General features: G+C 43.3%; 1 protein-coding gene across 2 annotated transcripts in view; it reads right to left on the bottom strand.

Annotated features, from left to right (window-relative positions):
- shank2a (SH3 and multiple ankyrin repeat domains 2a) overlaps positions 1 to 11,339 on the bottom strand; it is a 97,545-nt gene that overhangs the window by 31,331 nt on the left and 54,875 nt on the right. For both annotated transcript variants that reach the window (XM_081373265.1, XM_081373264.1), the window contains 3 exons: positions 6,452 to 6,734; positions 3,673 to 3,812; positions 3,482 to 3,595 (listed from right to left, as the gene is read on the bottom strand). In XM_081373265.1, the coding sequence (XP_081229391.1) occupies positions 3,482 to 3,595; positions 3,673 to 3,812; positions 6,452 to 6,734 (537 nt within the window). The remainder of the gene's footprint in view (positions 1 to 3,481; positions 3,596 to 3,672; positions 3,813 to 6,451; positions 6,735 to 11,339) is intronic.

Below are 11,339 nucleotides of genomic sequence, written 5' to 3'. Positions count from 1 at the left end.
GAGGCTTACAGTGGACTACACACGTGGGGGTCGCCCAGAGGCCGTGTTAGGTGTCGCCCAGCCTGCAGATCTACATATGTCTGTTAGCGAGGCGCCATGCGCTAGAGCCCAAGAGGATGCCACACTCCGGGTGGAGCAGGCCGTCACATCAAGGGGGCACGGTCGACCTTGCTGCTGGTAAGCCAAAGCAATGGCGTCCACTATCCAGTGAGACAACCTTTGCTTGGAGAGAGCCTTTCCCTTCAGCTTCCCACCATGACAGACAAAGAGCTGGTCTGAAGTCCTGAAACAATGCATCCTGTCTACGTAAGTATGGAGGGTGCGTACTGGACAGAGCAGTGCCAAGGCTGGGTCTGCGTCCTCCAAGGGCAGCGCTTGCAGGTTCACCACCTGGTCTCGAAAGGGTGTGGTGGGAACCTTGGGCACATATCCAGGCCGGGGTCTCAGGATCACGTAAGAGTTAGCCGGTCCAAATTCCAGGCACGCTTCGTCACCCGAAAATGCCTGCAGGTCCCCTACCCTCTTGATGGAGGCCAATGCAACCAGGAGCACTGTCTTCATTGACAGGAACTTAAGCTCCACTGATTGCAAAGGCTCAAAGGGAGCACTCTGCAGAGCAGTTAAAACCACAGAGAGGTCCCAAGAGGGAACGAGAGGAGGGCGAGGAGGATTCAGTCTCCTCGCTCCTCTCAGGAAATTGATGATCAGGTCGTGCTTTCCAATGCACTTACCATCAACTGCATCATGATGTGTGGCAATGGCGGCACCATACACTTTCAGGGTGGAGGGAGACAACCTTCGTTCCAACCCTTCTTGCAAGAAGGAAAGCACGACACTGATCGGGCCTTTCGTGGGTTCTTTAAGTTTAGAAGACCACCAGTTGACAAAGAGGTTCCACTTCAACGCATAGGCATGTCTCGTGGACGATGCTCTAGTCTAGCGGAAGTGATGGTAGCCACCACCGCTGGTGGTAGGGTACTCAAACCTGCCTCGTCCCGTCCAGGAATCACACATGGAGGTTTCAAATATCGGGACGAGGGTGCCATAGGGTGCCCCGTCCCTGAGACAGCAGGTTCTTTCTCAGAGGAATTGGCCAGGGAGGTGCTGTCGCGAAGAGTACTAGTTCTTGGAACCAGGTGCGGTTGAGCCAATACGGGGCAACCAAAATTACCTGCTCCTCGTCCTCCCTGATCTTGCGCAAAGTCTACGTAAGAAGGCTCACTGGGGGAAAACGCATACTTGCAGAGGCCCCGCGGCCAGCTGTGCGCCAGTGCATCCGTGCCGAGCGTGCCCTCGGTCCCTCGGAGTCGTGGGAGGCAAACAGATCTACCTGTGCGTCCCCGAACTGATCCCAAATCAGATGAACCGACTGGGGATGGAGTCCCCATTCTCCAGCGAGAGGCCGAAACCGAGACATATCAGCTGCACGGTTCAGGTCTCCCGGGATATAAATGGCTCGAAGCGACCTCAGATGCTTCTGACTCAATATGAGGAGGTGGCAGGCGAGTTGCGACATACGGCGGGAGCGCAGACCACCTTGTCGGTTGATGTACGCTACTGTGGCGGTATTGTCTGATCGGACTAATACGTGCTGACCCCTGAGCAACGCACAGAAGCGGTGCAAGGTGAGACGTACAGCCAGCAACTCGAGGCAATTGACATGCCAAAGGCGCTGGGGTCTTGTCCAGGAGCCTGTGGCAGCATGTCCATTGCACATGGCGCCCTAGCCCATTATGGAGGCATCTGTTGATACAACAACATGCCAGGAAACTCGTTCTATGGGCACTCCAGCCCATAGAAAACTGAGGTTCGTCCACGGGGTGAAGGTCTGACGGCAGTCACTGGGACTCGGAGCGTGCCGTGTTGCCATGCCCACTTCGGGACTTGATCGCGAAGCCAAAGCTGAAGCGGTCTCATATGAAGCAAGACGAGCGACGTTACTGCGGCTGCGGATGCCATATGCCCCAGGAGCCTCTGAAATAGTTTCAGTGGAACCGCACTCTTGCCCTCGAACTGACGAAGCAAATTAGCAGTGACTGCGCGCGCACGCTCATAAGCTGCACGCACATGGCGACCGAGTCGATTTCCATACCGAGAAAAGAGATCCTCTGCACGGAGTAGAGTTTGCTCTTCTCCCAGTTGACCCGAAGGCCCAGACAAGCTAGGTGCCGGAGCACTAGGTCCCTGTGTTCGCAAACCTTGTCTCGAGAGTGAGCTAGGATCAGCCAGTCGTCGAGAGGAACAAGGGCTGCCTCGACAACCTTTGTGAAGACGCGAAGAGACAGGGCTAGCCCGAAAGGGAGAACCGCGCACTGATATGCCTGCCCCTCGAATTATATATATATATATATATATATATATATACTGTATACATAAATATATATATATATATACTGTATATATATATATATATATATATATATATACTGGTATGCCTCATTTGCATATGTAAACATGACATTTCAGAAAACTTGTAATACAAAAAATGTCTGTCTCTATGTAAGTGAAAAACTGGAAAGGTTTTATGGTGATATCTATAACTTAAAATTTTTACCCTATCCACCTGTAGTGTTTTGGCTGTGAATAATGCACCTATTGTTTCAATGACAATTACAAGAAAATGGGACCCTTATTTCAATGTTATACGGTGGATCCTTATTCAGGAGACATTGAACTTTCTAAAAATGTGGTATAACAACTTTTCCTCAAAAATGCCTACAGGGTTACACAATCTTTAAGATTCGGACCTGACTAATAGTAAAACCATGTTTTTTTTGGCATATTGACTACAATTTGTCTTACTTAGATGATATTTATTCTTAGTGCAAATAGGGGCTGATGTTATTTTAGTACACATTGGGCTGCTTTTCTATTACAAAGAAATTTATTTCAGTATGTAAACAAAATTGAAGTACAATTTAGTCCCACTTGAGATGGACTGCTAAAACATTTCAAATTCATGCCATGATCAAGAGCAGCAATATTCCTCATTTAAATTCCTCATTTGATAGCAGAATAAAGGGACGGGGCCTGGTTGAGTTAGTTTGTAGTGTGTTAAACTGGCGGTTATGGTAAGGGGCGGGACATTTCCCAAACACGCTTGAAGCGCTCGACCAATCACAACACACTGCTCCAGCCGACCAATCATAGCACAGTGTGCTTTTCAGAAGGAGGGGCTTCATAGAGACAGGAACTAAACAGAGTGTTACTGACAGACTGGGAAGAGAGGAGCCGCAACAATGGAGAATATGAGGAGAATAAACAACATTCAAGCAGGAAAACCTGCTCTAGTAGAGCCTGAACACAACATCAAGACTTTGTAAGAAGGGCGTAATAGTGCCTCTTTAAACTTACAGAGAGTCATAATGTACACCTATCCATTTAGCAAATGCTTTCAACTTTACAGATGAGGAATAAAACGGCAGAAGCGATTCATCCTGATGGAAACGCTGTATGATGGTCCTTCTCAACACAGACTTACTGGGTCTCTCTTTGTCAGGTTTGACAGGAACCTCTTCCAAACACCGGGCAGGGAACCAGCCCACCTGACCTCGACAGTTGCCTTCCCAGAATCCTCCTTCACCAACACTGAGAACTGCACACAAGAGAGATGCGAAGTGAGGAGCGAAGCAGAATCCAGACTCCAGCGGTGACCTCTGACCCCGCACTGACCTCTGACCCGCTCGTTCTTGTGGAGGTTGATCTCTCCGCCAGCTTGAGGTTGGTATGAGCGAACCGCCACGAACCGCCGGCCGGGAACAGCGCTGTACATCTTCCTCCTGCCGCTCTGGACACACGCTCTGCCATTGGCACTGCAGGAGCACAGACATACAGAGAGGAAACAACTTTATATTTGGTAAAAGTGCATTTTTTATGAATTCTAACAATGCAGTCAGGGTTTGAAATGAACTTTTTCACTCACTGGCCAATTTGGCTACTAAATGTTTAAGTTACCGGCCATTCAGAACTTCTACTAGCCAAATACATAAGTAAATAAACCAGATTGACTACGTCACAGCTTATATACATATAAATCTATTTTAGGTGGACAGATCAATATAGCACAAAGAACGTCAAAAAAAAATTAGGATGTTGGAAAATAATGTCTTTTCTGTTAACCAAATTTTTTAAATCTTCACTATTGCTTCAACACAAATGAAGAAGCGCGCTGTTATTTGTTGTGTAGTGACGTGTGTTCAAGTAAGCGTAGATTCTGTGCAATACGCTGTGTTTAATATATCATGATGAATCAAGAGTTGAGTATTTGCGCTACATCTTTGCAGATTTGTCTTACACGAACTTCCCCAGCAAAGTGAGTAAACAATAAGTAACACGCCATATTGGCTCGTGATTTGACAGCGTTACCCGCCACTGTTGATTTCTACCCGCATTTGGCAGCTGTTAATTTCAGACCTTGAATGCAAGGATGTGAGATCATGAACATGAACAAATGTGAACAGCACTCGGGACAGGAGGCGAGCCAGCTTTGCATCTTCACGGACGTTTAAGCCTTGCCAATTTAAATATTCAAGTGCAAGAAGGCGAGAAAGGGAACTGTGTGGGAATACTGAAATGAGTTCTGTTTCACGTCTTCTTGCACTTGAACGAACATATTCACATACAATTATGTAAAAAAATTAGGGTTGCAAAATTATGGGAATTTTCAAAGATGGAAACTTTCCATGGGAATTAATGGGAATTGAAGGGAATTAACAGGAATTTATGGGAATAAACGGGAATAAACTGGGAATTTTCAAAGTTGAGGGTTGGCTCTTCATAGGGAACTTAAATATAGTTGAGGAAAGTATATTTTAGCATAATCTTGACTAAAACAAACAGATGCCATTCAAATACACTTGAATATCCATGCCATTCCTCAATCACATGCACATAGCACACTGCTTACTGCATGGCTATTGAGACCACTACCCCTACTGGCACTGTGCATGCCTCCATCACATGTACAGAAGCCCAAAGCACAAGACTATTGAAGGCACACATTTGAGCCTGTGGACTAAACAAAGTGAAGTAAGTTTTGATGATATTATGGGGAAATACATTTATTAAATGTTTAAATTGCAAATATCACATACAAATGTATTCATCTAGTAGATAGCAAGCTGATAAGTTAGATGCTAAATAAGCTAGCATAACTTTATTTACCACATAAGTAGGGCTGGGCGGTATGACGGTATATATCGTTACCGCGGAGGAAAATGTCAACCGTAACAGATTTTTTTATTCCGTGTATACCGCAACATGTAAATAAGTAGCCGTGGTTAACTCGCGTGCAGCGTGCGTGAGACTGAGACACTGATATTTGTCAAAGAAACATAAAGAAAGACCAAGAGGATCCACAAAAGGAATTACGTTTTCAAAATTAACGTGATATTTTCGGGGGGAAGGCGCAGAAGTCAACTAGAGCAGTGCAGCACACTGAAAGTTTAGAGAGAGACGCACATGCTCGCAACGGGGCTTACTTGACAACAACTTCATATATCAATATTCTAACGAATAGAAATAACCTTAAATAATGTATCTATCCGTCTCTTATGTGTACAGTTACTTTCAGAGTGGACGCGCAAGCGGTTGCCATGGAAATGAATATTTCCAAAATTCCCCAGCTTAACTTCCCATGGAAATTTACCGGAAACTTTCCGCCCCTTTGCAACCCTAAAAAAAATGCATTGGGTTAGGTTGGCCATCTTGAAAGAACTGTTGCATAAATCCACCCTTATAATAATTAAGCAAAGGCTGATTACTTAGTTTTATTTCCTTGGTAAAATAAAATTGAACGCGTTAGTCGTGATTATTTATAGACAGTAGGGGTTTAACAATATTTCGCAATACAAAAATACAACAAGATGTATCATGGATAGTGACAACATGTATTGTGTATAGTTCACCCAAAATGAAAATGACTGTGTGAGAAAAAAAATCACGTTTTCAGAGTTTTAGTGTCAGTACTACATTAAACTACTATATACTATAATGTCGAATATAATGTTTAATAATGCAATGGGGGAATATTTGTTGGTCCTGATAACGCCAAATGTCTGATGTTACCAGTAAAAAGTGTCCTACATTATTTTAAATATATCTAGTCGGTGAAAGAGTGCAAGCATATTCATCTACAATAATTCTGTTTTCAGAATCATGAATATTGTTATTCTGGCGTCTCTATTGTCCTTTGCTTTGGGTTTTCAGCACCAAATCCAAGCCTATTCATTTACACACACAATGTAATATAAAATTTTGCATTTTAATCAACAGTAAATTATCTGTCAAACTTTTACCATATGTCTTGGAGTATCACAATAATATTGTATCGTGAGTCCAGTATCGTGATATGTATCGAATCGGAACATGAGGATATCGATACACTCCTAATAGACAGCCATATGTATATGATGGGAAGCGTTATGCTTGTGTTTGGTCCAGTCTGGCCTACCACTTGAGTTGAGTGCTGTGTTCGTCCTCCAGGCTGACGGACAGGGAGCGGCTGCTCGGGACGGTCCTGCCACTGCGACCCGTCACCATCTTCACGCGAGCGCTCGGGTCTCTCAGCATCTTCTGCGGGGACAGACTGAGAGCGGCCCGTTGCTCGGGACTCACGGCTCGCGCCGGCAGACTGTTGTCACTGTTGGAGCGCAGAAGCAGCCGAGACACTGACAGACTCCGGTTCTTCTGCAGGAGCCGCTGTCTGGAGAAGGACGAGGCCTCGGAGAACGGCACTGAGACACACACACACACACACACACACACACACACACACACAGGACAAAAGATAGTGTGGATATTAGGACAAAAGATCCGTTTAACAATGAAGTATGAAGGGGAAGGATGAAGAAACACTAGCAAGAATCAGGCGGATGGAACTGAGCTGATCTAGAGAGTGAAAACGGCACTTACATCATGTTTCAGATGTGAAGGGTTATTAAACCGCTCTCATTTGAAAATACATGATACAAAATTAACAACCTTCCCTCGTAAGATTTAGCACTGTGCAGATTTTATATAAACAATGTCAAGATATCAGACTTACAACACATTACAACTATGGGAACTATAATCCATTATATACACTAGTGCTCAAAAGTTTGGGGTCGGTAATATTTTTTTATGTTTTGAAAGAGTCTCTTCTGCTCACCAAGGCTGCCTTTATTTGATTAAACTACAGCTAAAACAGTCAAATATTATTACAATGTATCACTGATGTGAATATATAGTAAAGTGTAATATATTTATGTGATCAAAGCTGAATTTTCAGCATCATTACTCCAGTCTTCAGTGTCACATGATCCTTCAGAAATCACTCTAATATGATGATTTGATGATCAAGAAACATTTATGATTATTATCAGTGTTGAAAACAGTTGTGCTGCTTCAGATTTCTGTGGAAACCGTCATACATTTAATTTGCCAGGATGAATAGAAAGATCAAAAGAACAGCATTTATTTGAAATATATTTTTTTCGGAACATTGAAAACGTCACTTTAAATCAATTTAATGCTAAATAAAAGTCTTAATTTCTTTAAAAAAAATCTTATTGGCCTCAAAATTTTAAACGGTAGTACAAGTGGACATAATCCGTGTTATAAATCATTATACTCTTAAAAGTTAGGATATTATAATGTATTATACTGTAACTTGTTTCATGAAATGATTAACACATTATAATTTTTTTTTTGCATGCATTATAATACCTTAAGAATACCCTTATAATGCAGTATAAATACAGGCTTCATTGAAAATGTCACACATTTTTTCACGGTGGAGTTATCGGCCCTACTGCCAGCGATGGAGCCGAAAGATCTGGAGACCCGGGCGAAGCTGAGCCGGTGACAGGACCGGACGACACTGTAGGATCCGGAGACCTCGGCACAGTGATGAGCATCTGAGGTGAACCAGGGTACCGGAGGACTGAGGCGACTGAGGACGAAGCACAGCAAAAGGCCTAGAAGTCCATTGCACAGGCAGAGCGACGTCTGACCAAGGTGAAGCTGGAGGGACGAGGAGCCAGGTGGAGCCGTAAGGACGACGGGCCGAGGTGGAGCCAAGGTGGAGCCGGAGGGACGAGGAGCCTTGTGGAACCGTGAGGACGACGATCCGAGGTGGAGCCAAGGTGAAGCCTGAGGGACGAGGAGCCGGGTGGAGCCGTGAGGACGACAGGCCGAGGTGGAGCCAAGGTAGAGCCGGAGGGACGAGGAGCCGGGTGGAGCCGTGAGGACGACGGGCCAAGGTGGAGCCGGAGGGACGAGGAGCCTTGTGGAACCGTGAGGACGACGGTCCCAGGTGGAGCCAAGGTAGAGCTGGAGGGATGAGGAGCCGGGTGGAGCCGTGAGGACGACGGGCCGAGGTGGAGCCAAGGTGAAGCCGGAGGGACGAGGAGCCGGGTGGAGCCGTGAGGACGGCAGTCCCAAGGTGGAGCCAAGGTGAAGCCGGAGGGACGAGGAGCCTGATGGAGTCGTGAGGACGACGGTCCCAGAATCAGTGGAGGAAGGCTGTCATCATCCTTAAACTCCTCTCTATTTCTCTTCAGCTCAGATGTAGGAGTCGGCACACACACCTGGTCAGACTGGGAGGCAACATTCAGCTCCAGGCTTCAAGCTCTGGTTCCATTGTGGGCATCAGCTTTGGCTCAGGCCCCAGGATCCGAGCTCTCGGGATCTGCAGAGGTAATCAATGCATCCATCAGCTGTGGGTAAAGCACTGCAGACAGCAGAGGATCGACTCTCCCCAAGTTCATGTTCACATGTCTGGAAAGTCAAGGTGGCTGTACTAGTTCACCCACAACCAATAAATAGACTTGACTGTCTCGTCATCAGAGTTGGATCTTGCAGCCAGTTGACTAAAGTAGAGAACTCCAAGATAGAGAGATTCTTACGGGCTGCAAAAACCATTTTCTTCTTGTCATGTCTGCTATTCTGCAACATCTTAGTCCAGTGATGAAGATGATGAAGAAGATTATTGTATTGTATTAAAACAGCGTAAACTCAGACAACTATGAAACAACATGCTACACACAAACAATACCGGACTGAAGGAATAAACTGAAGGCAAGGAAGAAATTAAAGACAAAATGATAATGAACTGAATACAGACAGGTGTGCTCATTAAATGAATGTCCATGACAACTGATTAGTGGCGGGGAACTAGAAAAAAGGAATCAGGTAACTGAAATGAAACAAACTTAAAGTCAAGTCATGTCAAGTCAAGTCAAGTCAAGTGTATTTGTATAGCGCTTTTCACAATACAGATTGTATCAAAGCAGCTTCACAGTATTAAATTAAAATAATACATCAATGTTTGTTTCTGATGGAATTTATTGATTGATAAAATTAAATTAAATATCCCCAAAATATCCCCAACTGAGCAAGCCAAAGGCAACAGTGGCAAGGAACCGAAAAACTCCATCAGGTGACCTAATGGAGAAAAAAAAAAAACCTTGGGAGAACCCAGGCTCAGTCGGGGGCCAGTTCTCCTCTGGCGTTTATGAACTAGAGACCGGATTTAACTGTAAGATTAAAAGAATTATATGAATGCCTGGCAGAAGAGATGCGTCTTTAATCTAGTTTTAAACTGGGAGAGCGAGTCTGAGCAACGAACAGTATCAGGAAGACTATTCCAGAGTTTTGGAGCTAAATGTGAAAATGCTCTCCCTCCTTTGGTGGATCTGGATATCCTAGGTATGACCAAAAGCCTCGAATTTAGTGATCTTAAAGAGCGCGATGGATTATAGGGCGATAGAAGATCGGTTAAATAGACTGGAGCTAAGCCGTTTAGGGCTTTATAAGTCAGTAGCAATACCTTGTAGTTAATACGGAACTTTATAGGTAACCAATGTAGTGATATTAAAATCGGTGTTATATGATCATATTTTCTTGATCTAGTAAGAACTCTAGCGGCGGCATTTTGGACTAACTGTAGCTTGTTTATTGAGGATGCAGGACAACCAGCTAATAAAGCATTACAGTAATCTAGTCTCGAGGTCATGAATGCATGAACTAACTTTTCTGCATCAGAAACTGATAGCATATTACGTAGCTTAGCAATGTTTCTAAGGTGGAAGAATGCTGTTTTTGTAACACAAGAAATATGATTTTCAAAAGATAGGTTGCAATCTAATATAACACCCAGGTCTTTTACTGTAGAGGATAAAGTAACAGGACATCCTACTATGTTAAAGTTGTATTGTGAGAGGTTTTGTGGGTGGTTTTTTGAACCGATAAGTAGTACCTCTGTCTTGTCTGGATTTAATAAATGAAAATTATGCGTCATCCAATCTTTTATATCTTTAACACACTGTCAGTTTGGATAATTTAGCGTTTTCATCCGGCCGTGATGAAATATATATTTGAGTGTCATCAGCATAACAATGGAAACTAATTCCATGTTTCCTTATAATATTTCCAAGTGGCATCATATATATTGAGAATAATAGTGGGCCTAACACAGATCCCTGCGGCACTCCATAGTTTACTGGAGTTATGATCGATTTTTCTCCATTTAAATAGACAAAATGGTAGCGGCCAGATAAGTATGATCTCAACCAGCTTAATGCTTGTCCTTGAACACCAGTATAATTTTGTAGTCGATCTAAGAGTATTGTGTGATCTATAGTATTGAACGTTCATGAAAGTCCATGAAAATGAAACTATAATTATAAAAATAAAAATAAAGTCCATGAAAATGAAACTAATGCTAACTAACCGTGGCATCACTGTGTGATTGCCTGAGGATACTGATGTGTTTGGATAGCGAGAGAGTTTCTGAATCTGTTCAGTTTCTGGTAAATTGAATCCCTGATCACAAGTTTTGAAAAACAGACACAAAAATTTGCAGACTGACACATCCAAGGCTGTTCTTCTTCTATAATTTGACAGTCCAGAGTAAAAACATTTTTCAGGTGTGTGTCCTTAAAACACTCTTTCTTATGCATACATCTCAAAAATCTGTTGCTAATTCAAAAGCTTGAAAAGTTTTAACACCAGTATCTGAGGCTTGAGCCATTGAAATGCAGTTACTAGAGAGAGACTTCTTTACTTTCTTTAATAAATCGATTAAAACCACAAAGACCTTTAATGTTTAAAAATACATTTCCATTTAAATAGAGAAAAAAAACCCTGAATATTCCACAAATCAAAAATAAAACTTCCCTGATCATCAGCTTGACATACAAAATAACACATGAATTTAAATAATTAATTAGGCTGTAATTGGCACATTCATATCAATAATCTCTTCTTTATCAAACTTTTCACAATGTCTACTACATTTACATTATTCATTCAGCAGATGCTTTTATCTAAAGCAACTTACAAATGAGCAACACAAG

The sequence above is a fragment of the Scardinius erythrophthalmus genome (genome assembly GCF_964197995.2).
Source record: "Scardinius erythrophthalmus genome assembly, chromosome: 8".
Taxonomy (NCBI): Eukaryota; Metazoa; Chordata; class Actinopteri; order Cypriniformes; family Leuciscidae; genus Scardinius; species Scardinius erythrophthalmus.
This window is presented reverse-complemented; position numbering and strand designations above follow the sequence as displayed.